The sequence below is a fragment of the Periophthalmus magnuspinnatus genome, chromosome 23 (genome assembly GCF_009829125.3).
Source record: "Periophthalmus magnuspinnatus isolate fPerMag1 chromosome 23, fPerMag1.2.pri, whole genome shotgun sequence".
Classification (NCBI taxonomy): Eukaryota; Metazoa; Chordata; class Actinopteri; order Gobiiformes; family Gobiidae; genus Periophthalmus; species Periophthalmus magnuspinnatus.
In genome coordinates, this window is record NC_047148.1 from 489,013 (window position 1) to 515,274 (window position 26,262).

General features: G+C 43.7%; 1 protein-coding gene across 2 annotated transcripts in view; it reads right to left on the reverse strand.

The window, feature by feature from the left end:
• c6 (complement component 6) overlaps positions 1–25,099 on the reverse strand; it is a 45,612-nt gene extending 20,513 nt beyond the window's left edge. The window contains exons 1-11 of one of the 2 annotated variants that reach the window (XM_033989112.2): positions 25,038–25,099; positions 23,488–23,689; positions 16,222–16,381; positions 10,937–11,081; positions 7,661–7,805; positions 7,282–7,420; positions 4,645–4,839; positions 2,396–2,639; positions 1,625–1,747; positions 940–1,106; positions 203–428 (exon numbers count right to left, since the gene is read on the reverse strand). In XM_033989112.2, coding sequence (XP_033845003.1) covers positions 203–428; positions 940–1,106; positions 1,625–1,747; positions 2,396–2,639; positions 4,645–4,839; positions 7,282–7,420; positions 7,661–7,805; positions 10,937–11,081; positions 16,222–16,381; positions 23,488–23,642 — 1,699 coding nt within the window. In that variant the 5' untranslated portion in view covers positions 23,643–23,689; positions 25,038–25,099. Of the gene's footprint in view, positions 1–202; positions 429–939; positions 1,107–1,624; positions 1,748–2,395; positions 2,640–4,644; positions 4,840–7,281; positions 7,421–7,660; positions 7,806–10,936; positions 11,082–16,221; positions 16,382–23,487; positions 23,690–25,012 lie in introns of both variants that reach the window. The other variant, XM_055231849.1, reaches the window with a different exon arrangement.
• Positions 25,100–26,262: the final 1,163 nt, after the last annotated feature.

Below are 26,262 nucleotides of genomic sequence, written 5' to 3' on the forward strand. Positions count from 1 at the left end.
TTTACCAATTAGGCCATAGTTTGTGCACATACTGGAGCGCCTGGAGGATCACTACCTCAGCTAGAGAACAGGCAAACTCGACACAGAACGGTCCACTCTTTGTCAAGGTGCTTCCATGTTGACCTTGTTTGGTTGACAGTTACTGCTATGAGCTAGTAATAAGAGCTGTGATGCAGACTTGTATGTGGCGTGCTGGGTGTACCTGAGGTGAAGTCAGGGGCCCTCAGCTCACAGTTGGGTCCATAGGTCCCGGTCTGACACACACACAAACACTGGGTCCCCTCCAGCACAGCACGTCCGTTGTTGGGACAGGGAGAGCACTTACAGGGGTCAAATTCATCCAGATACTGCAGCAGTGCTCTCCGCAGGTGTCTGCGCTTAGTGACCGCACAAGGGAGGCCCCGCACCAACTCCACCAGGGGGCGCAGCTGAGGCACATACAAAGTCAGTGAAAGCAGAACAAACCAGAAATAAGCCTGAAGTAAACCTATTAATCCTGGACTAAACCTAAAGTAAACCTAGAGTAAACCTAGACTAAACAATGCCACTGGCATTTATCAGTACATTTTAATTTAAAAGGTACCTCATGTAGCCTGTGCACTTGATGGTTTAAAAAGGTACTGCAATCACAACTGAACCTGAGCTACCCATACCTTACCCACAGATAGAGGACATGTACAGGTTTTTCTCATTCTCAATATATGGACAGGCCTTGCCTCATGTGAAAACTCAGAATCTCCATAATTCGCTCACTGAACTGCAGAGGCTACACGTGCACTGATTAATTATTGGCTGTAGGCACTGGGGGCTAGGTAGTGAAAATTCAGACCAGTGATTTTAGGTTTTGCTGGATTTCAGCAATGAAAACTCACGTGAGGCTCATTCTCTAACTGGATATTCACCAAAAGAGCAAATGAAAACATAAAACAGCTTATGTACCTTGTAGTCGACCACCTCTTGTTGCTCCAGCACAGAGCGTGCCCAGTCTCTGAATACTTGTTTGTTGGGAGGCTCCTGGTCCCTCACCCAGCTCAGACGGGCTGCCTCACGTACCCGCCCTCCCCGCACCATAGAGAAAGACTTCTCTGAGCGCTGGATGTATGATGCTGCAACAGAGCACAATCCAGTCACAACTGCATTTGCCCGGTCTCTGATCTCAGAACCTAAGCAAAGCTGCTTGGAATCTCAGGTAGCACAGGGGGGCAGCAATGGCTCTGGAGCCTACTGTTGTTGTCCTTAGGCAAGACACTTCACCAACATTGCGTAGTATGAATGTGGTATGTGTGTGAGTGTTGGTGGTTGGAGGGGCCAATAATGCAGATTGGCAGCCTCACCTCTGTCAGTCTGCCCCAGGGCAGCTGTGGCAACTATAGTAGCTTTCTAAAGCCTTCAAAGACTTCAAATCTGAAAGAGCCTCAAAGATCAGCTCTTGTCCACTGGTGAACAAGTCCAATCATGTTAGCAATTCAATCACCATCCAGAATTAGAAAGGAGAGCATACTGTATACTGCATTACAAAGTAGCAACTAATATAACACCTTTTATTTAAACTAGACCTTATCTGTTTCTGGAGGTGTATAGATCTGTCAATTGTTTGGGCTGTGCTAGGGGAGTGGGCCTGTACCTGTAATCCTCTCGGTGGAGCTCTCGTCCCTGCAGCGTGCCACTTTTTTGTATTGAGAGTAGAGGATGACTGTGAAGAAGGTCTCACTACTCACACAACCTTTGAATGTCTCCTTAGACTCCCCTGGAAACACAGCTACAGGTTACCACCAGCTTGGCAGCCCCACATGTGGGCCATTTTTGAGCACATCTGTAAGTAAACAAACCAACTACTTTTGAGCATATCTATGAGTCTAACAACTAACTCTCTTTTCAAAATAAGACTCATTATTAGAGCTGGGAATCACTCAATACCTCACAATCTTCATACTGAGGGAGTCAATAATGGCATATTTGCTGTATTGTATTTGGTTTTAGGGATGCAACTATAACAGTATTCTCATCATTCGACACATATCTCAATACATGGGTCAAGATATGTTGATATGTTTCAGGCCTCAGAAAAAAACAAATGTTTCCTCTAATATTTTTATGCTGCTTAAAAATTTACATTTAACATGTTGTTCAATTGGACAATGTTTTCACTTTTCGGTGCAGCAGGGTTAGGCCTTGATGGAGCTTGTTTTCGGTATGGCACAACCCACTCTTCTCTTGCTGAGTGAGCCACATGTATTGTTAGGGTAGTGCTGTCATGTATTTATAGAGCAGTATCACCAAACTAAGTATAATGCTACATCTAAACATAGATATTTTGTGATGAGTCAGAAGAAAAGAGACAATTTGAGTGGTCCTGTTCACATCCTGTGCTATGACCCCGACAGTGGAATGGTACCAGAGGCCTTGAGTGTCTCCTCGCTGAACTGGTAGAGCAGATCGTAGAGGCCACCCAACACTCCGGAACCCAGGTAGTGCGTGCCAAAGCGGATGAAGATGTCCCGGTATAGTGGGTAGTTGTACTCCAGTGGGAGGGCATGGAGAAACTGCAGGAAGGGCTGAGCCAAAACCAGGTCTGAGGCCTTACGCAGAGAGAAGTCTGCCACTGGCAGGACCTGGTGCACTCGGACGAAGTGTGAGTTCTGAGCACAGGCAGAGGGGAAACTGTGAGGATCCACCAGCTCCCACTGGGAAGTCCTGTTCGGTGGGCTTGGTAAGGATGACAAAATTCATCTTTTATGAGATTTTAACCTTGTTATAATCATTTTCCCTCATGAAACCATACCCAGAGTTGTAGTTAACTACATTCAAGGTATTTTCAGTTATCCTCCATAAAAAGTCCTCCTGAGCCTCACGAAACACTTACTTTTGAAATTCCCAGGATTGTGATGTCAGACTCATTTTATGCATTTCTGCTGTCAAATCTCATTCATTACTGCTCAGTGCTTACATTAACATTTAAAGGACATATTTCTTATTACGTAGTTTAACTGTTTTCCACATGATGCATCTGGGAGCACTGAGTCTGTGAAAGGATGTCTGGCTTGTTCCATTTTTTTTGTCATTATATTTGGGGGGGTTTCAAACATGAAATTTCAAAACAAAGGTTCTCAAAAGCATGTTTGGCCTGTTAATAGAAATAATGCATACTATTAATTAGCAAATAATTGTGATGATACAGGTCGCAATTTAATAATAAGAAACATTATAATAGTGACAATTTTAGGAGCAAAAATAAGCCATTTCATTTCAATTAATACGTGTTTTTAATCTGTCACATCATCAATCATAAATCTAAAATGTGATATTGCGATGTCTGTAGTCCTTGGTCAAAGCTCTTCACCCCTCTTTTCATTCTAAATGTGTGAGTGAATGGTGTTCCAAGAGAACGGCACAAAATGGGCCATGTCTCTGTCAGCAGAGACTATGTCTCTAACCACCCTGGGTGTTTAAAGTCAATGAAGAATGGCCTGAAGATTATCAAGAAAATTTTCAAAATGGTACAGTGCAATATTAATCCAAGATAACAATTTTGTGTGTTTATGACAGATTAGATTAATTATTTCACTACAGCATCGTTAACTCCATTATATTTAAGATTTATCTATAAATCTCCTATTCTTTTTTTGGGGGGGTAAAGTTTATAGTTTTCCTTCCTGGCTGGACATGGGCTGCAGATATGATATACATAGAGGTAATGCCATATCTGTGACCCAGTTTATGCAAATTTGCATAAAATCCACTGATGGAGCCCTGTTGACCGCTTTATGCTGAGCTGAAGATGGATTAAAGGACAGAATTTGATGGAATATTTATTTATGCAGAGGACAGAGCAAATGCTGCAGCTGATGATGAGCCTGGAAAATATTCATTCTGTTCTGTGCATGGGCGCATATCGAGATGTTGGAGGTGGTTCATGTTTGAACTTTTCAGAGTGACAGATATACAGTCTGCAAATTTTTTTTACCCAATAGCAATCTCTCATGTGTAAACACTGGGGTCATTTAAGTTCCGTGCAATGTAGAAATTTTCATTAAAATCAGTGCAGTAGAACATAATGTGGAAGCTTATTGCAGCTAAAGCTCCTTCTCCTATCTGCTTAGAACACTTATGGTCCACCCTGTGACCTAGCACGAAATGACCTAAGAACTATGATCTGAAGTATTTGGAAGGAGTCACATTTTATCACTCACAAGAAGTTCCACTATACAATGAGGTATAGGTAGGTACTTCTGGCGGTACTTCTGTCAGTTCACAAAAATGGACAGAGTTTGATTGAGTTTAATTTGAACCTAGGCTTAAAATATTAGGAGACAGTGAAAACTCTTGATTTGGGCGGGGTTTCAGTAAGCCAAAATTTAAGAATTAAATTTGTGGGAACAAATTGGCTAAAGCATGGGTACAAATTACATGGTTTGGGAATCGTAATTCAAGGCTACAGTTTAGTATACTTTATCGGACAGGTCATCAGACAAGGATGTTTTTGAACTTCACTTTTATATTTTTTCACTTAAATAATGTAAAATTATAATATTAAATACAGTTCTATCCCACCAAACCAAGTCAGAATTAAGAAAACATGTTAACCTGTCATATGCAGTGTACAAGATAGAGCTTAATTCAGTTGTGAGGAGAGCTTGCCCATACCTTTTTTTTGGAGGACTCAAAAGCCTCCTTCTTGGAATTACTGTCGGAGCTGGAGCCTCGGCCGAAATAGAAAAGAAGGAAGAGTGAGCCTTTGTCTGTCTGCGTAATTGCATTGCTCATCTTGGAGTCTTTAAAGTCGATGGTCTCTGTGACAAGGGGCTGGGGGTTGGCTGAGAAGTCCTCCTCTCTGCCTGCCTGGATACAGACAGGGTTTTACTTATTCACCTGTTTCTTAGGTCAGTGTGCGCGTGTGTGTGTGTGTGTGTGTGTATGCATGTATGCGTCAGGATTCCATTTTCTTCCCTGTGTGTCCCTCTGTTGTCTCCTCCTCCTTTCTGTGTCTGCATGCCTGGAGCTGGGTGGAGAGTCTGACACCGCCTTTACCAATGGTTACCACCCACTGCTCACCTGCAGCCCATCACCAATCAAGTTTCAGTCTCTGGCTTACAAAGACTCTTCTCATTTGTCCACACGCTGCCAGATCGTCAGTGTATCCTCCCATGGTAATAAAACTGCTTGGCCTGGTTTGCTTCATTGTGTTTTTCTGAGTACTTAGTTTGTTTTTTCTTGTCTTCTTCAGACCCTGTGTTTTGGACCTGACTTAAACTAAATCTTTTCCTGTTTTAGGTCAATTAGTAGACATTAATTTAGGCATTAGAGTGCCAAAATTATTTCTATTTGCAAAATGGCAGAATGAGAGCTGGATTTTTTTAAAGATTATTTTTAATTACTTTCTTCAAATATTTACATATAGTAATATTACTATGCATTTAAACAATTTAGGTAAACCCAGATTATTTCATGTCTTTGGAAGCTTCTGGTTTATTGAGAATATTTGAGTTAATTAGAACCACTTGTGGATATATTTATGTGGAAATATTTAAGTAACATCTCAAGACATCAGCCAGGAATTTAAAGCTTGGGCACAAATGGGTCTTCCAAATGGACACTGATCCAAAGCATACTGCCAAACCGGTTACCAAGTGACTTAAGCAAGCAAGGCAGCCTACAAACTTGGCTCAGTTACACCAGTTGTGTCAGAAGGAATGGACCAAAATTCCTGCCAACTATTGTGAAATTTGTGGGACCATATATCCAAAATGTTTGACCCAAGTCATACAGTTTAAAGGCAATGGTACCAAATACTAATGAAATGTAAGATGTAAGAAAATAATGAAAAATTGTCAAAAAAATATTTCTCTCATTATTCTGAAATTTAGCCAATAGAAATTAATTTAATAACCCTAGTTGACCTAAAACAGGAAAAGTTCACTCTGATTTTATGTCAGTAAAAAAGGTGTCTTTTTATATAGTGTATGTAAACTGCTTTCAATTGTATGTACTGGCCTTTTAAAGCACATAAAAATACTATGACTCATTTGTGGACGTTCACACTATCCCCAACTGTAGCACAGTATGACATGTCATTTACAGAATGTCTGAGAATGCCATTATAATGACCATAACTCACCCTCCAATGAGCTCATGCTGTTACACCTCTGCTCTCAAAAAGGGTATGGCAAAGTATTTTCTATGTTATTATTTTTTCTAAATGATATGGACCAGATACCCTATGCGTTTGGCTTAATTCCAAAGCTGAAGAGTGATCCTGTGTTTTCCCTGTCCCCCTCTGCAGAGCTCACAGCAACCGTCTCTGCTTCACACCAGCCATTATCCATCAAGTTGTTCTTATCATTCTCAAATTGCTAGTGTGAGTCAGTGGAGGATGTGTAACATTAGCATTAGCTGGCTTTGTTTTTAGCTCTTATAATCAATTTCAATATGTGGCCACTTAAGGCCAAGCTCCATCTGCTGACATTTTTATAACTACATTTCATTGTGAGTAAGCTGCTTTGTTGCATTCTCTCTACACATAGACACATACTGGGATCTTTGAGATTTGAATCACGACACCTTAGTTGTAGTTCCTGTTTTTTAGACATATGAGGAACAGTGTAATTGGTCTAAAAGGCATCCACAACTCCTCCCCTGCAGTCACGTGTTTGTAATCAGACACACCTTGCTATAATCAGGGCAGTCATATGTGAAGTCACCAAATACCTAAAGTTACAATGGCAGGACACACTTACACATTTACCTGGTTTGCACTAAAATAGCCAAGAGAGGACTAGCAACAGTTGACAATGTTATTACAAGACTATATACACAGTTTAAAATCAAAAAAGTTTATTTAGTTTAGTTCTACTTTATAGTGCCATATTACTAAAAGGTTTATGCCAGAGAATTTACTTCTGTTCATAAGAATCTCAGCAAATGGGGTAATGTATAAACATACATAAATGAAATGTTGAATCCTGAAAATGATTTTACAGAGAAAACAAATATGGTTCAACAATAGGATATGTCTCCATTTACATACTTTTACAAGGTCTCGTATTATGCTCAAATGAACTTAAAAATCTAACCCTAACCTATTTAATAATCTTCTTAAAAAAATAAAAAACATAAAAAACATAAAAAAAAAACATCTTACAGCAACTCCAAATATGCACATTGTCAGAATAATATAAACACAGTGGTACTTGAACTTTTAAAGAGATTTGGACAAAGTGTATTCAGAGGAGGGACATTTCTAGTCCTGTAAGATCAGTGTGAATAAACTAGTAGGTGACTGACCTTGATTTCAAAGCTGTTGAAATTATGGGGCATTCGATGGTACAACTGTGTCTCTGGAGGTCTGCGGATCACACACTCTGGACCCATAAAGTTATTGTCCAAAACGGCAGCTCGAGACCTGTCCCCTAAGGCATCCCACCTGCAGAGAGAGCAGGACTGAACCAGGGCTGGGCCAAAGCTGCACCCAGACTGAACCAGGGCTGTTTTAACCAGGACTGGACCAGGACTGGACCAGGACTGGACCAGGACTGGACCAGGACTGGACCCGGACTGGACCAGGACTGGACCAGGACTGGACCAGGATGGTACCAGGACTGAAGCAGGACTGAACCATGACTGGAATGGCCCCGGTTTAGCCCCCTGTGATCTTGCGTCTCACCCGTTGGCGATGAGGTCTGCTCCGGGCACAATGCGTAGGGACTGGTGTGGGCACACAGAGGTGACAAAGCGACAGTTCCTCTCATCTGAGTTATCTCCACAGTCATTTTGGCTGTTACAGGTCAGGGTGGTGTTTATACAGCGGCCTGCAGCATACATCACAGCCAAAGCTTAGTCCAGCCTGATGGACAGTGTGCTGAGTTACCAACTTGAATAAGGTGCACTTTGTGACTTATAAGGTGAAGGGTCCACCATCTGCTTGTCTCCATGAAGATGTTATTGCTTTGCTTCAAAGTCTAAACAAAGTTGCTTCTTTTTAGAATGTTGTTACCTCATCAAAAACATACCCAGAGTTGTGTTTTGTTAATCTTGCATTTTTAGTCTGTCCACATATTCAAAGCTCAAAATGCTCTATTCCACCTTATGATGTCATGAAGTGGTAGGTTTCAAGTTAACAGCCAGCTTGTACCTTTAATTCAAACATTGGCATTTCCAAACTTGAAATTATCCAGATGGTTCTAGTGAAGGTGCATGGAGTTTAAAAGTCACAGTAGAGCACTACTGTAATATTGGCAGTATTACCACATGACATCACAAGGTGGAACAGAGTGGTTTCCATTTGAGAGAGGATCTTGGCCTAAATATCTAAGATTTGTAGTAAAAGAAAAAAAAATGTATTAAATTTGTCAACTGGACAAAGAGTTATAGGAGTAAAGGTGTTTTGCTGCTCATCCAAGCCGCTTCAAATCACTCCTTTGAAGATAGTGAGGTGCAGATCTTAGCCAAAGGAAAGAAATGGTTTGAGAGAGGAGTTAAAGAAGCAATTTTTGTTAGAAAAGACAATCCTTCCTTAAACAGGAATGGGGTCCATAGACATCATCTAGGGATTATAGACATGCAGGGTGTGTATGTTAAACATGTGCAATTGATGTTTTTTAGATAGATAAATAGATAGATTAAAAAAAGCATAACATGGGCGCTTTAAAGGTCATGTACCTAATTTGTTCTCGTATGGAGTGCGTACACAGAAATCGCAGGGCGCAGTATCTTGAACAGACGGTCTCAGATTTAGAGAGGTTGAGTGTGGATCTCTCCTTCACTGTGGTTCTCCTCAAGATTTTTCTTTTTCACAGTTTTTTTTTTTACTTGCCGATGAGGAGGGCCTAAGGACAGGGGATGTTCTGGGACAGTTATCCATTTGCTTGTTTTCTGTTGATTAATTTGATTGTTTGTTTCTCTTTCATCGTTAATTTTCTAACTTTCTGTTGGTTAAATCATTTCTCATGTTCAGCCCTCAAAGGCGGCTGCTGTTGTGATTTTGGGCTTTACAAAAATAAATTGAATTAAACTGAATTGAGTCGATTTGGACAGTCATGGACAACCCAAACGTAAGTTTATTCTTTAACGCAGAATTTGTAATTTTACAATCTGTACAATTTGATATCAGTGCACAACTGCCAAAGCTGAATTAAAACAACATCAGCAGTGTCACGTTTTGACATGAAATTATGTGGTAGTTTAATGTTAAAATGGGATACAAAATTATCATGAAATTATGTGAAACATATAAAACATGTAAAACAAGGAACTACAGTGGAGGATCTATCCACTTTTGTGCGTACAAAATCAGCAATGAAAGAGAAACAGACTGTGGCAATCGAGGAGTGAACAATTTGGGTTAGTACTAAAAAAAAATAAGTGTTGCAACAACGGCACCCCAAATCTAGTTTGGGGACTAGACCCTAAGTATAAGGCACACAGGTAAGCACACCAAGATGAAAGAGCCAGGTTCCACTTAATTTACATCATGTTTATTTTACATATTGAAGGAAACAGTGTTTTACGAGCTCTGGTGCACCAGTTCAAGCTCAGCCCAGAACAGCACCACTACAAGAAGGCAATCTCACGGCAATCTAAATCGAGCCAGGCAAAACAAAACAAAAGAAAGCAAGACAAAACAAAGGCAAAACGAAATGAAAGGCAAAACAGAAGAGGCGGCATGCCCTGTGCCGCTGCTGACCACTGGTAACACCGAAAAACATGAATGGGGAGTTACCATTAGTCCCACAGCACAATGGAACTTAACCCAACTAAACAGGCACACATCCCACTGATGGAATAAGGTGATCACACAATCCCAGGTTTGATGGCTGGGAGTCCGCTTTACGCAGCTCACTTTCTGGAATTTGAAATGATGAGACACAAGATGACTTGAGCTGTCTTTGACACAATGCCAACTACACAACCAAACTAATACTTAGATGACTCATGCTGGGAGTTGAAATTACATTTGGGATGCTTTTACCTTTTTCTATTGATGAAAGCGCACCACTGTGGGTAATGGACCTGGTACAGCGAGTACAGTCGAGCAGTGGGACTACAAGGGACAGATGCGTAAGAATTTAGACCTGCCACTGCAGATGAGGGCACACAGCAACACGCACTCGGCCCAAGGTGCAGTGTTACAGCCAAGCAGAGAAGGAGAACCACAGTGAAGGAGAAATCCACTCTCAACCTCTCTAAATCTGTGCTCGTCTGTTCAAGTCTTGTTTTGATAACATATTTCCGCTGAAGAAAAAAAAAACAACAACAAGTAGGTGGTCACTGAAGGAAAAAAAAAAGCTAGTGCTCATTGAAGAAAAAACAACAACAAAATGGATGCAGGCAGAAAGAGAGAGGGGCTGGAGAGCAAACAGCGTGCGGTCACACATATACGCGCTTCATGTTCACATTTTCACTGCTCAGTTTTAGTTACTGCACCCTACGATTTCTGTGTACGTGCTCCAATTTAAAGATAGCCAAATGATGCCATATTCCCATGTATTTGGAAAAAACAAACCACTCAGATCACACTTTCACTTCAACTTTCATCCCCTTGGCTGCAAAAGATGCACTTCTTAGCTGGTCAAAATTTCATGCAAGTCTTACACAGTGCAGTTTGATCAGTTACTGAATTCACACAGAAACAGGGTATGAACTGACACATCTGAGATCACCATACAATTTACATACGAACAGTTTGCCCTTGTAATGTATCAGTATTAAAAATCACATACACAGTCTGGCAACTAAACAGATATCCTCATCCCTGAATGATGAACAGTGACGTCAGAGAATTTATAATAATTTAGATGGCCTTAAACAGAGCAAAGGATTATGTATTATAGGATTAGGATTAAGATTACGTGTTTTTCTGCCTTTATAACAATATGGAAACATATCAGTGCATTCCATCTTTAGTAAAAGTCCATAATAACATTAGTTGCAGAGATCTTACCGTTGTCACACTTGAACAGGTCCTTGCAACTGAGTGCGGGCAGTCTGCACTCTTTGGCTGGGTAACATGGACGCTCCTCCATCAGCTCCTCACTACAGGGAGCTCCTCCGAACTGAGCTGGGGTCAGCACTGAGCGTGTCCGCAACTAAGGGAGGGCACATATGTAAAGCTATGTAGCCTGTGCTATTACTGTTTATTAAAAAGGTACTCCCGGTACAATCACAACTGAGCATGAACACACCCTCCTGAATTCACTCACTGAGCTGCAGAGGCTGCACTAGCACTGATTTATGATTGGCTACATGTGCTGGGGTTTAGGTAGTGATGATTCTGATCCTTTTGGAAATATTTTCAACTGGATTTCAACATTGAAACTGTCAATCCAAATGATAGACTCCTCTGACGCTCATTATACTTTTTGATTAGATTTTCATATTGAGAAACAAAACACCAAATTAAAGGCGCAAGTGGCATGTGAGCCACACTTCGCACTCAGCCGACCCAGCACTCCCTCAGGGTGGCACTGACGTGCCTCTTTTGCGCATCACCATGGCAACCCAGTGAAAGATATGATATATAACTTTTTTGATCGGGATGACATGAAGAGTCATGGTGGCAAACTTCACATTATTCCACCAAACTAATTATTTTGTGATGAATTATTTTGGGATCACTCCCATTGGGATTACATTGGCATTTTGGCGCATTTCCATGGCAACACGGTGCAAAATACAACATGGCTCCGATTGACTTTTTTGATTGGAATGATCCAATGGAACTTTGTGTCAAATTTGGTCAAATTTGAGATAACAAAAATTTCGACCATCCATGCAAATTTAAACTTTATTATTCTGTCGGGGGCGCTATCGTGCCAATTTAGTTTTTGTTTTTTTTTCACAATAAATAGGATTAGGCAATAAAGTTTTACAACTGATTGGAATTTGAGCCTAATTGGACTTTGTATGCACAAACGGGAGCAAATTTTGACATTTGAAAATGGTAAAAATTCCAAAGGAATTTTGCGGCTCTGTCGCACACAAATCATAAATCATAAATTCATAAATTGGAAAAACTTTTGATGCCCCACATGTCAAGATGATGTACAGTGATTTTCTGCCCTGCCGGTGAAGCCCCTACGGAGGAGTTAAAATGCATTTGGGAAGTTTCAATCCAAGATAGGAAACTTCCGGTTTGTCTGGGGGCATGGCCATAATAATAATAATCCTTTTTATTTGGCATGACTTGAAGAATACATGTCCCGAATTTCGTGGCTCTACAGCAAAGTTGCCATTGGGACATCTCCCATTGATGCAATGTATTTTGACTGTTGCAGAGGGCGCTGTTGCGACATTTTTTTTATGCCAGATTGTGCAACATATCTATAAAAAAAAATTTTTAAATCGGCAGACTTGAATTTTGGGTAAAATTTGGTGAGTTTTTGAATATGCTCAAAAAGCAGAAGAAAGAATAAAAATTAAAGCCGCAAGCGGCATTGAACGGCCTTAACGGGTCGTTCTTCGCACTCAGCCGACCCGGCACTCCCTGTGGGTGGCGCAGATGCGCCACTTGCCTCTGTTTTATGGCGGCTTTGGGCTGCATTTGGCACCAAACAAGTCAAAAGACACTGGAAGCGCTGATGCAGAAAATGCATAAACATTGCTTTTTTCCAGGCATCGCCATGGCAACACCATGCAAAATACAAACTTGGCCCCCCAAGACTTTTTTTGACAGGGACGACCTGAAGAATCACTGTGCCAAATTTTGTCTTCGTCATAAGTCGTTATAAGACTTTGAAATGTACAAAAATTAGGAAATTTTCCAATTAGGATAACATGGGCTGTTTTGCGCATCGCCATGGCAACCCAGTGAAAAACAAGACATGGGTCTGATTGACCCCTCCCCGAACCGCCACCTTAACGTGGTGGAGGGGTTTGAGCACCCGAATGATCCTGGGAGCTATGTTGTCGGGGGCTTCATGCCCCTGGTAGGGTCACCCATGGCAAACAGGTCCTGGGAGACGGGTCTGACTAAGAGCGGTTCAGAAGCCCTACATGAAAAGGAAAAGAACAAGGCCAGTTACGTCGCCCAGACTGGCGTTACCGGGGCCCCACCCTGGAGCCAGGCCTGGGGTGGGTGCTCGGCAGCGAGCGCCTGGTGGCCGGGCCTTTCCCCACGGGGCCCGGTCAGGCCCAGCCCGAAGGAACGACGTGGGGCCGTCCTCCCGTGGACCCACCACCTGCAGGAGGAGCCATGCGGGGCGGGTGCAGAGAGATCCGGGCGGCAGTCGAAGGCGGGGACCTCGACGACCGGATCTCCGGACATGGAGACTAGCTCTGGGGACATGAAATGTCACCTCGCTGGGGGGGAAGGAGCCTGAGCTTCTGTGGGGGGTTGAGCGTTACCGGCTAGATATAGTCGGCCTCACCTCCACGCACAGCTTGGGCTCTGGAACCCAACTTCTTGAGAGGGGTTGGACTCTCCATTCCTCTGGCGTTGCCCGCGGGGAGCGGCGGCGAGCTGGTGTGGGCTTGCTCATTGCCCCACAGCTCAGCCGCTGCGTGTTGGGGTTCACTCCGGTGAACGAGAGGGTCGCGTCCCTGCGCCTTCGGGTCGGGGACAGGTCTCTCACTGTTGTGTCGGCCTACGGGCCAAGCAGCAGTGCAGAGTACCCGGCCTTCTTGGAGTCCCTGGGAGGGGTACTAGACAGTGCACCAACCGGGGACTCCGTTGTTCTCCTGGGGGACTTCAACGCCCATGTGGGTAACGACAGTGACACTTGGAGGGGCGTGATTGGGCTGAACGGCCTCCCCGATCTGAACCCGAGCGGTGTTTTGTTATTGGACTTCTGTGCTAGTCACAGTTTGTCCATAACAAACACCATGTTCGAGCACAAGGGTGTCCATCGGTGCACGTGGCACCAGGACACTCTAGGTCAGAGGTCGATGATCGACTTTGTTGTCATGTCATCTGATCTCCGACCACGTGTCTTGGACACTCGGGTGAAGAGAGGGGCTGAGCTGTCAACTGATCACCACCTGGTGGTGAGTTGGATCCGCTGGCGGAGGAGGAAGCCGGGCAGACCTGGCAGGCCCAAGCACATTGTGAGGGTCAGCTGGGAACGTCTGGCGGAGCCCTCTGTCAGGGGTGTCTTCAACTCCCACCTCCGGGAGAGCTTCTCCCTGATCCCGGGGGAGGTTGGAGACATGGACTCCGAGTGGGCCATGTTCTCCACCTCTAGTGTCGATGCGGCTGCTCGTTGCTGTGGTCGTAAGGTCTGTGGTGCTTGTCGCGGCGGCATTCCCCGAACCCGGTGGTGGACACCGGAAGTAAGGGATGCCGTCAAGCTGAAGAAGGAGTCCTATCGAGCCTCGTTGGCTCGTGGGACTCCTGAGGCAGCTGATGAGTACCGGCGGGCCAAGCGTGCCGCGGCTCGGGCAGTCACAGAGGCAAAAACTTGGGGTTGGGAGTTCGGGGAGGCCATGGAGGAGGACTATCGGACGGCCTCAAAGAGATTCTGGCAAACCGTCCGACGCCTCAGGAGGGGGAAGCGGTGCTTCACCAACACTGTTTACAGTGCGGGTGGAGAGCTGCTGACCTCGACTGGGGATGTTGTCGGGCGGTGGAAGGAATACTTTGAGGATCTCCTCAATCCCACTGTCACGTCTTCCAAGGAGGAAGCAGAAACTGGGGACCCAGAGGCGGACTCGTACATCACCCTGGCTGAAGTCACTGAGGTCGTTGGCAAGCTCCTCGGTGGCAAGGCTCCGGGGGTGGACGAGATCCGTCCTGAGTACCTCAAGTCTCTGGATGTTGTGGGGCTGTCTTGGCTGACACGTCTCTGCAACATCGCGTGGCGGTCGGGGACAGTACCTGTGGAATGGCAGACCGGGGTGGTGGTCCCTCTGTATAAGAAGGGGGACCGGAGGGTGTGTTCCAATTACAGGGGAATCACACTCCTCAGCCTTCCCGGTAAGGTCTATTCCAGGGTACTGGAGAGGAGAATCCGACCGATAGTCGAACCTCGGATTCAGGAGGAGCAGTGGGTTTTCGTCCTGGTCGTGGAACACTGGACCAGCTCTATACTCTCCATCGGGTCCTCGAGGGCTCATGGGAGTATGCCCAACCAGTCCACATGTGTTTTGTGGATCTGGAGAAGGCATTCGACCGTGTCCCTCGTGGTGTCCTTTGGGGGGTGCTCTGGGAGTATGGGGTCCGGGGCTCTTTGCTAAGGGCTGTCCGGTCCCTGTATGACCGGAGCAGGAGCTGTGTTCACATTGCCGGCAGTAAGTCAGACCTGTTCCCGGTGCATGTTGGACTCCGCCAGGGCTGCCCTTTGTCACCGGTTCTGTTCATTATATTTATGGACAGAATTTCTAGGCGCAGCCAGGGGCCGGAGGGGGTCTGGTTTGGGAACCACAGGATTTCATCTCTGCTGTTTGCAGATGATGTTGTCCTGATGGCTTCTTCGAGCCAGGACCTGCAACAGGCACTGGGGCGGTTGTTCACAAGTGAGGGAAGGATGGAGCGGGAGATTGACAGGCGGATCGGTGCAGCGTCTGCAGTGATGCGGTCGCTGTATCAGTCCGTTGTGGTGAAGAAGGAGCTGAGCCCAAAGGCGAAGCTCTCGATTTACCAGTCAATCTACGTTCCTACCCTCACTTATGGTCATGAGCTCTGGGTAATGACTGAAAGGACAAGGTCGCGGATACAAGCGGCTGAAATGGGTTTCCTCCGCAGAGTGGCCGGGCGCACCCTTAGGGATAGGGTGAGGAGCTCGGTCACACGGGAGGAGCTCAGAGTAGAGCCGCTGCTCCTACACGTTGAGAGGAACCAGTTGAGGTGGCTCGGGCATCTGCTCAGGATGCCTCCTGGACGCCTCCCTAGGGAGGTGTTCTGGGCATGTCCCAACGGGAGGAGGCCCCGGGGAAGACCCAGGACACGCTGGAGGGACTATGTCTCTCGGCTGGCCTGGGAACGCCTTGGGGTCCCACCGGAGGAGCTGGAGGACGTGTCTGGGGTGAGGGAAGTCTGGGAGTCCCTGCTGCCCCCGCGACCCGGCCCCGGATAAGCGGAAGAAAATGGATGGATGGATGGATGGGTCTGATTGACTTTTATACTGCAGGATATAACATGGGTAGAGTTCAAACTTTGAAAAGCCTCCAAATACATCGTATGTTTTGAACACTCCTTCAGTTTATTGATTTGAATAATGGCCCGCCTGTGCATGCATGTCCCTGCTGCTTATGTGTTGTGACTGTGTACTTGTTTATTGAAAATGATGGTACCTGTTTCTTGGCGCAGGGCGAGCACTCGGACCAGGGCGTATATTCGCTCAGCTCACAGTCGATGTGACAAGACTGTTGGTTACATGGGCCTACCTCGCTGAATACACAAAGCTGTGGACAGCTGTACTTCCAGTAGTATCCATCCCAGAAGTCCACGTTCCTGAGGAGAGGACATCAGAAATAAACTGCATTGTCTTATATTAGACCCATACTTTCAAGTCCCCCCTCTCTCTACATCCTCCCTCACAGACACAACACAACAAAAGTTTTAAGTTGCTGCCGAGCAAGACATTATATGTATATATACATATATAGAACATATATTTATACACACGTCAGTGGTACTTGGAGAGGTAATATGAGATCTCTCTGTCTCTTTGACAAAATAAATCAAAGTGATGCATACACAGCAGCATAAAAGAAAAGTAAGGAAGTCAATGCAGCAGTCACATAGCGACACCTGTCCATTGGCAATAACAGTCCCTGGTAACCCGGACCAATTATCGGGTCACACCGTTATTTGTGGGTTACTGGCCGTGTCCCAATTTGCCAAATCTACTGTTCGAAATACCCTTCAGTGTACCCTTTTGAAGTACCCGGGCAAAAACGTGTTCTCCTCAGTGTAGCCACCATCTTGCCAAAAAGAGACATGCCTATACCACGGATGGTACTTCCACCCATATCTTTACGCTTACATTACATACTTTATGTACATTATTTTTTATTATTTAATAGAAGAAGAGTCAAGGCGTCGCCCTTTTAATATCAATAAGAATATATAAGGTTCGAGGTGATTTTTTTTCTCAACTGTAGCAACTACGTAACTTTAACAAAAATATACCTTGTTAAAACGTAATAACAAAGACAGGGGTAAACAATATAATTTTTACATTCATAGTCTAAACCAGAGAACACTGATTAGTTGTACATACAGTGGGATATTGCAGTTTCACGATTTGGTATTTGGGCCAGGTATAATTTGATCTGTGGCTAAACCACTTTAATACTAGTAGGGCACTGTTTACCTTCTATGCCATGTGCCGTGTGTTTCTTTCATATTATTGGCCCTCGCCACTCACGAAGTGATGGCGAGGGGCATTGTTCTTCCTGGGTTTCTTCTTTCTTATTATTATTATTATTATTTTTCCGCTAAAAGGATCGCATTTTTCACCCCCTGAACGTCGACGAAAAGTCCCACATATATATATAGGATCGACCGGCTTGGTGAAAAATTTCATAAAATTGGCATCGCGACAATGTCCGAAGCACACCGGCTCGACAGCGCCACCTAGAAAATTCAAAATTTTGAAATGAATTGGGAGCCGACACGCATTTTTCGCCCTAGCTTGACGAAATTCACACCAGTGATAGAGCTCATGGAGACAAGCAAAAAAGCCAATCATAGTGCGGCCCTAGGACGGACAGGAAGTCGGCTATATTGAATCGAAAATTCGCCAAATTTTTCGTTGCGTATTTTCAAAACCCTACTAGTCTCAGGTTTTTGGTCCAAATGAGCTCAGATTTCACATGCCACATCCAGACACATGGGTTTTCAAAAGTTATCCACGTTTTCTCCAAATTCCACACGGTTCGCCCGTACGCCGCCACCGAAATACGCCTTCGTTTCCTGTTTTTTCGATGTCCTCTCACGACCACAGGCATTGCCCTACAGAGCTCACATTCACATCACATATGCGAGATTGGGGCATGAATGGAATGCAATATTAATTTTAATCAAAATGAACACTATAGCGCCCCCTACCATAGGGGTGAAACGCAAACATTATCGGATTCCTACGAAATTCGGGGAATAAATTGGGGGCATGACGTGGACCAAAAAATAATATTACGGGCATAGGTCATTTTTCACACTTGGCCACCAGGGGCGCAAAGACTCCAAAAAAAATCATTTAAAAATGTCTGACACGCACATGCATTGGTCTACACAGCTCAAATTCACATCACACATGTGATGTGAGGGTATTAATAAAATGGTTTATTAATTGTAATAAAAATGAACACTATAGCGCCCCCTATCATAGGGGTGAAACGCTAATATTATCGGATTCCTACGAAATTTTCTGGAATAAATCAGTGGCATCAGAAGAAACAAAAAATTACATTATGGCTATGAGTCATTTTCCACGGTTGGCCACCAGGGGCGCAAATACTAAAAAAAAAAATCATAAAAAAATTTCTGACACGCACATGCATTGGTCTACACAGCTCAAATTCACATCACACATGTGATGTGAGGGTATTAATAGAATGCACTATTAATTGTTATCTAAATGAACACTATAGCGCCCCCTACAGTATTGGTAAAATACACAACTTTGTCCGATTGGCATGAAACTTGGGGAGATAATTGTGGGCATTAAAAGGGTCAAAAAAGTCCATTACACCATACCTGTATTATGTACACGGTTGCCGGTGCAAAGCCACAGACCCCTCTCATATAGAGTCAGGGCCACACAGCTCAGGGCCACACTGCATATTAACATTGTTCTTCGTTTTTCCGCCAAAACAATCGCATTTTTCACCCCCTGAACATTCACAAAAAGTCTCACATGGGGGTATAGAATCGACCGGCTCGGCGAAAAATGTCATAAAATTGGTGTCGGGAAAATGTCCTATGCCCCCTGACTCGACGGCGCCACCTAAAAATTTACCCCTATGGGAGAGGAGCCTGGTTTATTTTGGAAAACACACACTAAAATCAGAACAGTGATAGAGAATGGGGGGACAAGCATAAATATGAATTGAAGTACTGCCCTATGACAGACAGGAAGTCGGCCATTTTGGATAAAAAATTCACCACTTCATTCGCAGCGTGTTTTCAAAACGCTACTAGTCTCAGGTTTTTGGTCCAAATGAGCTCAGATTTCACATGCCACATCCACACACATGGGTTTTCATAACTTATCCACGTTTTCTCCAAATCCCACACGGTTCGCCCGTACGCCGCCACCAAAATATGCCTTCGTTTCCTGTTTTTTCTATGTCCTCTCGCGACCACAGGCATTGCCCTACAGAGCTCACATTCACATCACATATGCAAGATTGGGCCTTGAATGGAATGCAATATTAATTTTAATCAAAATGAACACTATAGCGCCCCCTACCATAGAGGTGAAATGCCAACATTATCCAATTCCTATGAAATTTGGGGAATCAATTTATGGTCTCAGAAGAAACAAAAAATTACATTATGGCCATGGGTCATTTTTCACACTTGGCCACCAGGGGCGCAAAGACTCCAAAAAAAATCATTTAAAAATGTCTGACACGCACATGCATTGGTCTACACAGCTCAAATTCACATCACACGTGTGATATGAGGGTATTAATAAAATGGATTATTAATTGTAATAAAAATGAACACTATAGCGCCCTCTACAATAGGGGTGAAACGGCAACATTATCGGATTCCTACGAAATTCGGGGAATAAATCAGTGGCATCAGAAGAAACAAAAAATTACATTATGGCCATGAGTCATTTTCCACGGTTGGCCACCAGGGGCGCAAATACAAAAAAAAAATCATAAAAAAATTTCTGACACGCACATGCATTGGTCTACACAGCTCAAATTCACATCACACGTGTGATGTGAGGGTATTAATAGAATGCACTATTAATTGATATCTAAATGAACACTATAGCGCCCCCTACAGTATTGGTAAAATACACAACTTTGTCCGATTGGCATGAAACTTGGGGAGATAATTGTGGGCATTAAAAGGGTCAAAAAAGTCAATTACACCATACCTGTATTATGTACGTGGTTGCCGGTGCAAAGCCACAGACCCCTCTCATATAGAGTCAGGGCCACACAGCCCAGGGCCACACTGCATATTAACATTGTTCTTCGTTTTTCCGCCAAAACAATCGCATTTTTCACCCCCTGAACATTCACGAAAAGTCTCACATGGGTCGGGAAAATGTCCCATGCCCCCTGACTCGACAGCGCCACCTAAAACTTCACCCCTATGGGAGAGGAGCCTGTTTAATTTTGGAATACATTCACAAAATTCGGAACAGTGATAGAGCACCATCGGACAAGCATAAAAATGAATTGAAGTACTGCTCTATGACAGACAGGAAGTTGGCCATTTTGGATCAAAAATTCACCACTTCATTTGCAGCGTGTTTTCAAAACGCTACTAGTCTCAGGTTTTTGGTCCAAATGAGCTCAGATTTCACATGCCACATCCAGACACATGGGTTTTCATAACTTATCCACGTTTTCTCCAAATTCCACACGGTTCGCCCGTACGCCGCCACCGAAAACGCCTTTGTTTCCTGTTTTTTCAATGTCCTCTCACGGCCACAGGCATTGCCCTACAGAGCTCACATTCACATCACATATGTGTGATTGGGGCATGAATGGAATGCAATATTAATTTTAATCAAAATGAACACTATAGCGCCCCCTACCATAAGGGTGAATCGCCAATATTATCGGATTCCTTCGAAATTCACGGAATAAATCGACGGCATCAGAAGAAACAAAAAATTACATTATGGCCATGATTCATTTTCCACATTTGGCCACCAGGGGCGCAAACACTCAAAAAAAAAATCATTAAAAAATTTCTTACACGCAACTTTGTCTACTCAACTTTGTCCGATTAGCATGAAACTTGGGGAGATAATTTTGGGCATTAAAAGAGGCAAAAAAGTCAATTACACCATACCTGTATTATGTACGCAGTTGCCGGTTCAACGCCTTGCACAGCCATTGTCATGTGTTGGTTACACATATTTATATAGAAAGGGGGGCGGATTGCAGCCGTGGGGTGGCCGGGCGGGGAAAATGGTGCGTGGGGGCGGTGGCCGGCCCCGGGCGGTCGCATGGGGGGGCGGTCGCGCGGGGGGCGAGGGCCATCATCGCCGCTTGCGGCTTTAATTATTCTTATTATTGCAATAATAATTTCTAATGATAATAATGTACTATTCTTCTTGTTGTCAGGGAATAACTGCACATTCCTTTATTCAATGTAACTTCTTTTGTTTCCCCAAACGAGCCCAGACGAATGTACTGCAAAACCTGAGTGTGCCAGTTCTGCACAGGTTTTTTAATCATCAAACACACGGCCTGTACATATCTTTATTCAGTTAACAGTTTCATGTCACACTGTTGTAGGTGACAAAAAACAGTACGAACATGTGAATGTGTATTGCGTAGTGTACTCCATTTTCATCTCTTTATTGTATAGGCGCAGTGAATGATGGGGTATAACAGTGTGCCAAGTGTGCCCACATGCACGATTCGATTACAGTCGGTCTCCATGGAAATGCAGGGAACATTTTTGACTGCATTCATCGGTTGTATTGAAATGGGACAGCACTAAACCTTAAAATGCACCGTTCAAAAAGCAAATTTAAGGACAATTTGGCTGGGTGGCTTGATGCAACCTTATCCTTAAGTGTGCACCCAGCCACCCTATCCAGAACACTGCTGCTCGGGTCCTGACTAGAACCAGGAAGTACGAGCACATAAGTCCAGTGCTCAGGTCTCTGGCTCCTGAAGATGTGAGACAGGCCTCTACTTTGACAATGTTTAAATCCAGGCTCAAAACAGTTCTGTTTTGAGGCTTGGCCATGAAGTGGGTGATTGAGTCCCTGAGATACTATCTGCCATTTCAGCCTAGAAACTGATCATTGTGGGTTCCAGTTGCTCCATAAAATGAAGGACTCAAATACAAGAATTGCTGGCTGGTACCTGGCCCGACATTCAACTTCACGGTTCATTACAAGCCTGGCAAGGCCAACGTAGTTGCTGACTCTCTCTCCAGGTTATATGAAGACTAGAAATATTGTACCCTTAAAAGAGGGGGAGGAAATGTAATGTAGCTGGTCCATGACATGGACCTATCTTTGAGGCTAGCACAAAAAAGGACAATATACATAAAAGTTTAAAATGTTTTATTGATAAATGTTGGTGTCAGCTAATTGATTGTAATTGAATTGTTGCAAATTTTAACTTACCCATGTTGTCTGCCTTAGGTGTTTCGGCCAAATGAGTCCCCGGGGAGCCGAAGCACCTTAAGAAGGTTCCAGGGAAGACAACTGGGTGCTAACAAGGATGGGTGTCTTATATTTTAGCTTTTTGGGTTACCTAATTAGTGTTCATTGTTAAAACAAATAAAGTAAACATAGATCTCTATTTGAACAAACAATTTAATTGAATACATTTGTACACTGTTTGGAAACAGTGTACAAACAACCAAGGAGACTTCTGATTACATTACTCGCCATGTTTTCAGGCTACATGGCATACCCCTGGACATAGTGTCTGACCGAGGAACATAGTTTACCTCTCAAGTTTGGCATTCCTTCTGTGAAGTTTCACTTCTGGCTTTCATCCCCAGACCCAACGAACAAACAGAACGGGCCAACCAAGATCTGGAGATTGTGCTACACTATGTCCTCAAACCCCTCTACCTGGAGCACCTTCCCTGGATTGAATATGCTCACAACAGTTTGGTGAGTTCCGCTACCAGTCTTGATCCTTTTCAAGCCTCCCTATGTTGCAAACCTTCTCTCTTTGAGGAGATGGATCTGGTAGTGCCCTCTGTCCAGCACCATCTCCAAACACTGCCAAAAGATTTGGAGAAAGACCAGAGCAGTCCTTCTCCAATTTAGGGCTAAAACAAAGGCAGTACCAGAGAAGCACCGCTCCCCCACTCTTCAATACCAGTCAGGAGAGCAGGTTTGTTTATCCTCAAGAAACATTCCGCTTAAGACTGACTCACGGAAGATCCACCTTGCACTGCCGCCTCCAACTCAGCTACCTAAGACTGTTTCGAACACCCCAGCCTCCGACCCAGCTTCCTACTACCTGCTCCTCCAACCAGCATTCACATCCTCTTGTTTGTAATAAACTCTGTTAAACCTTACTCCAAGTCTGTATCTTTGATCCCTCAGACAGTGGGGGCAAGGTGGGTTGCCCAAGGACCAAATGACAGCAGAATTCATCATTCATCTTTGGATTAGTGGACAAACACTCTACCAACTGAGCTGTTGTTGCCCATTTTGATGCTATAAAAACAAAAGACTTTTCTTAATTGACACTTGGATAATTATCCTAGCATTAGAAGTGACAAATAGACAAAGAACGGTACTAAGGGCCTGAGGATTAATCTGACTGTTATCAAAATGTGGAGCTTCTTGCTAAGCTGACAGTGTTTGAAGCATGTGCATTTCAGTATTTTACACCAGGTGTTCCTCCAAAAATGTTCTGTGAAACTCTGCAGCTGACCTGTTCCGTGTGCGGGTGCCATGGTTGCAGGTGCTGGAGCAGGAAGACCACTGACTCCAGGGGTACTTCTCACAGAAGCAGGCCTCAGACAGAGAGAGGCAGCAGGCCAGACCCAGCAGCAGCAGGTTCCCTCCAGAGTCTCCGCAGCTCCACATCCTCCAGGCTCGTGCTCACTCGTCGATAGGGCAGACACAGCACTATTCTGGGGAGCAAAGGCAGGCTGAGTGTGGGCTCTCAAAGGTACAGTGTTGCAGGCCAAAGGGGACCACAGAGGGTTTCACACACATCTACAGAGCATTTTGAGTCTACCCAAAGACTGATCTCATTGTAGAATCCTTAGAAACACCTGCCATTTGCCCTGTGTTTCATTTGGTTGACCTCTCCCACTGAAGCTTTCGGAGGACTCAGCAACTTCAGTGTAAACTCAATCTGGACCTGCCAGACCCTCATCCAATCTTCATCCTCTTCTCCAGTCTCACTTTCACCTCAGTCAATCATCCTTGAGCAATCTGGGCATGCCTCCACTGTAGCCAATTGCCCTGCATTTTCCATTTAAATTTACTACCTAGCTGCCTCATGGGCTTCCAGCCTGTGGCCCTCCCCACCTCCAGCCTTCTCTGCATCCTCTTCCTCTTCTCTATTCTCCTCTTCTATATACTTCTCCCCTCCTGCCCACTCCTCCTCTGCCTGCTCCTCCTTTCCACCTCTGCTTCCTCCTCCTCCTCTTCTTCTCTGGCCTCCTCTTCTCGGCCTCCTTCTCTCTCTTCAGGCCAAGTTACAGGTCCGATCTGTGGAGAGGTTTCCCACTCACAGTCCCATACGTCTTTCTCAAGGCATATGTTACAAAAAAGAAAGAAAAAAGAAATAAATTGAAGAAATGGATGTTGAGTTTATTGAATGCCATTTCAGGCAAAACAAGAACTTTTCTATGAAGTCCAACCTGTGCTAAATTATGAAATGCTCACTGTATTTATAACTTTTCTATGGCCCCATTGGCTCTCTGCTTTGTCTGTGTTTCAACGTGCAACACTTGATGGAAAAAGTTTGGACAACCGTGGCAGCCAGGCCAAGTTACAAGTGAAATATGTATAGATAAATTAGAAAAATTGGAATATATAAAAGTATAATTCTACTGTGAAACATGCAGGCAACTGAGTAACATCTACATGGAGACTACCAAGTAGTGGACCATCCATCAGAAATTACATAGTGCAACTTCCTGGTTGGATATGGGCAGTAGGTATGACATGGAAGTAATTCCATAACTGTTAGCTAGCAACTCTAATATACACTAAGTCCAAAACCTAAATTACACAATAGTTATGATTAACTATTACAAATAAATGACAACACCTTTATTTTGTTAACAGTTTAAACTATCAGAAAAATACCTTCTTTGCATAAATTGTCCCAGCATTTTGGATGAAATTTTCATGATGACACAGATAGAGGTTTTACATAGATACTGTACTAGACCACCAAATCAAGTCATAATTAGAAAAACATGAAAACCTGTCAGGCACACCGTTATAATGTTGAGCTGGACTCACGGTGCTGTGGATCAGGCTCCTCCGTGGGCTCCTCTCAAGTGAAGACCTGTGCTCTCCCTCCCCCACTCTTAAACTTTTTTTTTTTTTTTTATCAATCTTACACAACTCCACTAGATGCTCGTTACGGGAAACTGTGGCTCTTCTCCAGAACACAATGTAAAACAGATGTGTACTGCTCTGTCTGCTCAAGAATTCTCCCCCAGGGTCAACACATTGCCTCATGTTTCACTGGTTTCACTGGTAGGCTAATGATTTTAATCTTTTTTTTGTGTGTGTGTGTGCAATAAACACAAAGATAAAACAAAACTAAACATGCTTTTGTTTTTTCACTAAAAGTTACAAACATTAAATGATACAAAAATGATCTTGAAAATGTTTCATATGAATTTTTCACAAAATGCTCACGTTATTTATGGATAGGTGATAGGTGACGGCATAGGGTCAAGTTACAGGTCATATCTCATTCACAGTGAAAACTGAATGATTTTCAAGATATTATTAAGCAATAAACAAAAACATCTGTAATTGGTATTAAACTTAAACTAGCTTGGATTCATTCATACTGTCGAACATTCTAGGGAAAGTTTAATATCTCAATAGCCTTCACCAGAAAAGACTGCATGACCAAGCGATAGAATCTCCATGGCACCAAAACTGAAAAGTGGCACCAGACTCTCACACTGACATGGATGGCCAAAAATTATACTCATTTGAGAGTAACATCACTTCAAAATAATTTTACTCAAGTACAAAGTAATGGTCCAAGTAATTACTCAAGTAAATGTATTTGGGATAAGTACTACCCAAGTAAGAGTAACAGTCAGGATGTAACATCTAATTTATAATTTAATGTAACTGGAAGGACAAAACATTAATGCACAAAATGCAAGGACAGATATAAAAAAGACAAACTAAATCATGTCTGAAGTTGCACAGAAAGTTATACAAATGTTCAAACCATTTCACATTGTCAACATAAACCTTTTGTCACTTGTAGACTCACTCACACTGGGAAGAGGAACTAAAACTTTTCTCAAGTAAGTGTACTGTTACTAATACTAAAGTAAATGAGTACTACCTACCTCTGCCTCAACCACAGGGTTATTTTAAGTGGTCTGTTGAAAACATTACATTACATATTACAGATGAGCAAATCATTATCAAGTTCTGTTCATCTAAATAAAGCAGATTTTGCACATTATTACGTAGATAAGTTAAGTCGGGT